The sequence below is a fragment of the Crocodylus porosus genome, unplaced genomic scaffold (assembly GCF_001723895.1).
Source record: "Crocodylus porosus isolate Cpor-Errol unplaced genomic scaffold, CroPor_comp1, whole genome shotgun sequence".
Classification (NCBI taxonomy): Eukaryota; Metazoa; Chordata; order Crocodylia; family Crocodylidae; genus Crocodylus; species Crocodylus porosus.
Genome location: NW_017728947.1, coordinates 105,919,391 through 105,923,087, shown reverse-complemented (window position 1 = coordinate 105,923,087; position 3,697 = coordinate 105,919,391). Strand labels below are relative to the sequence as shown.

At 43.7% G+C, this 3,697-nt stretch overlaps 1 protein-coding gene across 1 annotated transcript in view; it reads right to left on the bottom strand.

Annotated features, from left to right (window-relative positions):
* KCNH5 (potassium voltage-gated channel subfamily H member 5) overlaps positions 1–3,682 on the bottom strand; it is a 262,762-nt gene extending 259,080 nt beyond the window's left edge. Inside the window, exon 1 of the mRNA XM_019550852.1 lies at positions 3,571–3,682. Within this exon, the coding sequence (XP_019406397.1) occupies positions 3,571–3,643 (73 nt within the window). The 5' untranslated portion in view covers positions 3,644–3,682. The remainder of the gene's footprint in view (positions 1–3,570) is intronic.
* Between the last annotated feature and the right edge of the window lie 15 nt (positions 3,683–3,697).

The window sequence follows — 3,697 nt, the reverse complement described above, 5'->3', positions numbered from 1 at the left end:
GTATTTTCTCTTTTACGCGAGCTCTCTCACAACCATTAGCAGGAGGAAGACAATGGTATATGATCAGCAAGCAGGATTTGGTCCACGGCACAATGAACTTCAGAGAAAGATTATATTTTTTATTAGACCATAGGTCCTCAGCGGACATGTTTTCTTTATACCCCTAAAAAACATACTCATCACATTCATATCATTGCAGGGTGTTTAGCTTGGGATGACATCAATTTGGGGGGGGGGTGTAAGCGAACAATTTGCTACTATTGCAAAACCCTTTAAATTTTCCAATGCACCTGATGAAGTAACACGGTACAGTCCAGAAGACAAGTTATGCTGGTTTTCTAAGCTTCAGAGCGATAAAAGATTAGCTTGAAGAAGAGAATGAAGTGAACATCCCAAGACAAAAAGGAAACCACCGACAAATCTTCCCACACTTTTCAGCAGGAAGCCATAATTTTAACAAGGCATTCCCAGAAGCCCATTCCAGCATACGAACAACAGAGAAGTGGTGGTCAATGTATTTTTTTAATACGCATTTTAAATCATGACCATCTCATCGTGGGATCTCTGGCATTAATCTGTTTTGTTGTCAAAGTTGGGGAGAAAAATGGTACTTGAGATTCCTAAGAGACAAAATTTCCAATTCATGCTGAAAATAAAACATATGGCTGTTTTTAACACCAAAGTCTATCTACCACACTCAATATGTGCACACAACTCCCACCGTCACAAACAGTGCCAGTGCCAGCTTTCCACATGTTAAAGATACTATAAATTTTGTACAGAAAAGCAAAGTTATTCAGTTGAGATTTATGGCCAAGAAAAAGTATGATGGGATTTCACATATGATAAGAGAACTTTTCAGAATAGTATTTCTTTTCCTTTTTTTTACCCTGGAAAAAATTTAGAGGGAACGTCATTGAGGAATTGAAGATACAGAAGCGATTCTAAACAATAAAAAAAATTATTTTTCTTTATCCCGTTTTACACGGTGACACTGAAAAATCTCTCAAAATGACTGCAAACAAGTGTATGCAAAAATAAAATAGTACTATTTCATACACAGGATTCTACATCGTTGACTAAAACCCTGCCATATACTGAAAAAGGGACAACTTCTCCTTACCACGTAGCAAGCAGGGCTACTTGAGCAATATTAAGGAATACCACTCGCAGCCCATTTAGTTTGGCCCATTAGATGGGAAACTCACTGTTAATGAACGAGGTTATTTCTAAAAAGAATAGAATAATGTTATGACCACGACAACTTCAGTGGTTAATAAAGGAAGGATAATCTAACTTCATGCTTCAGGGCATAAAACTGATCACCTACATGCTCCAGAAAGCAAGTCCCAATCTATACATCATTTTCCAAAATGGATTGGCGCATTAGGGAGAGTTTTTTGTCCCTTCCTGAATCAGGCAGGCTAACTACAGGAATCAATTACTTGATCCAATATGAGAAATCCCAAATTCCCATTTTTCAGTCAAATTTAAAATGAGATGGAAAATAATAGGTTTTAAAGACATGGTTTAAAAACAAACAAACAAACAAACAAACAAACAAACAAACAAAAAACTTATTGGCCATTCTTTTTGAAGCCTCACCCCTTACTAAAGAATTCATTAGGAAAGACCTAAAAACTAAGACGCTCGTATTTTGTTCCCTGCTAGTGACCTGCTGCATGAACATAGGGTAAAACAACTGAACCGCCTGTGCCTCAGTTTCCTCATTGGTGTTAAACTAGAATGTGAATGTTCATTTGCACCTGCTTAGTAACATTGTGAACTTTAATTAAAATCCACCCAATGCTTTGAGGAAAGGTATACACCAAATGCACGATTACTCAGTCTTGCATTTAATATTCTGGTGCATACACTGCTGCAAGAACCCCTAGCTTTCAGCAATCCATCAGCTATTGAACGTGACACCGAATCAGCAGTCAATCACATCACATAGCTTGATAGTAAGAGTGCAAGGGGAAGGCAAAAATGTTTGCTGTTTTTTTTATGAAGCTGACATTTAATCACCAAGCAGAACATCCTTCAACCAAAGCACAGGTCCCTGCCTTGTTCCCACTGAAGGCATATGGCAGCATTCCCACCGTCTTCACTGGGAACATAATCAGCTCCCTAAACCCGTTTCTGAACTCAAAATCAACCGTAACCCACCAGACCCAACCACTTCAGGCAGAGCTGGGAAGTAGACCCAACACTACAACTGAAGGGGTGAAAGGGATGATGATTTATGGGATTTGAAACTGCATGTGTGTACTTGTTAACACTACACTCGGCAACTTTTTTAAATGCTATCCACCTGGGGCTCTGTCTACCTAAATTGATTCATGCTACTACATAAACGCTGATCTGCGGGAGGAGGGGTGGGTTGCAATTATCTAGTTGGTCTAATAAAAGATATCACCTCTGCCATGAGTTTTGATTCCTTTCGGTCTATACTTTTTGTCCGGAGTGAAACCTCTTGTAAGGCTTCAGTGGGCTAAATTCTGAGGTCTGTTTTCAGACTTCATTCACACAAGAGCCCATGCGCTTGAATCAGAATTTGCCTGTGTACAGACTAGGTAAAGAAAAGCATTTGGCCTAATGTGTACCAATCCCCAGGGGCACGACCTGTGCCCACATCACTGCTTTAAGCTGAGGGGCTGCATGCAATGTTCCTGACTGGTTTCCGAGATGCTGAAAGGGTAAAATAAATTCCCAAACTGATCAATAATTTTACAGCCCTGGAACTTGAAAAGCTACAGGACCACCAGCGTTTCTACTGATGGAGCCTGCGGATGTGGAACAGCAGACAGCACCCTTCATGTTTGCACGCCTGCAGGATTACCACCACCAAAAATCACTACAAATCCTCACTATAAGTCCTTGCCACAGATTCCAGACTTAATGTGCCGCAAAATACTAGGGGGCTTAGACCACAGGATAACAGAAGGAAACCTGTGACTCTGTTATAATAAATCGAAGATGAAAGGAAAAGGGAAAGATAATTTCAAAATTTGCTCTCCGATCCATTATCCTCAACATTGGTCCAAAAAGTCAAAGCATTAACACACAATTTGATGTCTCAGAGAATACTAGAGGGCTTTGACCGCAGATTAGCAAGAAGAAACCGGCGACTCCGTTACAACGAACAGAACGAGAAAGACCAGCAGACAGAAGGAGACAGAAAGAAGGACAGGAAGAGCAAAGACATCATTTCAAAACGTGCTCTCCGCGCTGTTCCTTCTCAGCATCGCTCCAAAAACTCAAAGCATTAAAACGCAGCTCGACGTCTCGCACAATACTAGAGGGCTGAGACCAGCGACGAGCAAGAAGCAGCCGGTGCCTCTGTTACGACCCGCGGAACCGGGGAGCCCGACCGAAGGAAAGAGAGAAGCACCGCGAAGGCGGCGGCAGACACGGAAAGAGAGGGGCAGACTGAAGGCAAGAGGCGGAAGGGAAGGAGGACGAGACGGAGAGAGGCACAGGCAGGCGGGGGCACGGACAAACTCCGCTGTCGGGGCAGCGCGCGGCGCCGGGGAAAGTTGGGAGGCGGCGGCGCGGAGCGGGGCTCACCGCTGGAGCGCCGCACGATGTTCTCCAGGAAGGTGTTCTGCGGCGCCACGAGCCCGCGCTTGCCGCCCGGCATCCTGCGCGTGCGGAGCGGGGCCCGGGAGCGGCCGGCGGGAGGGGGCTCGGCGGG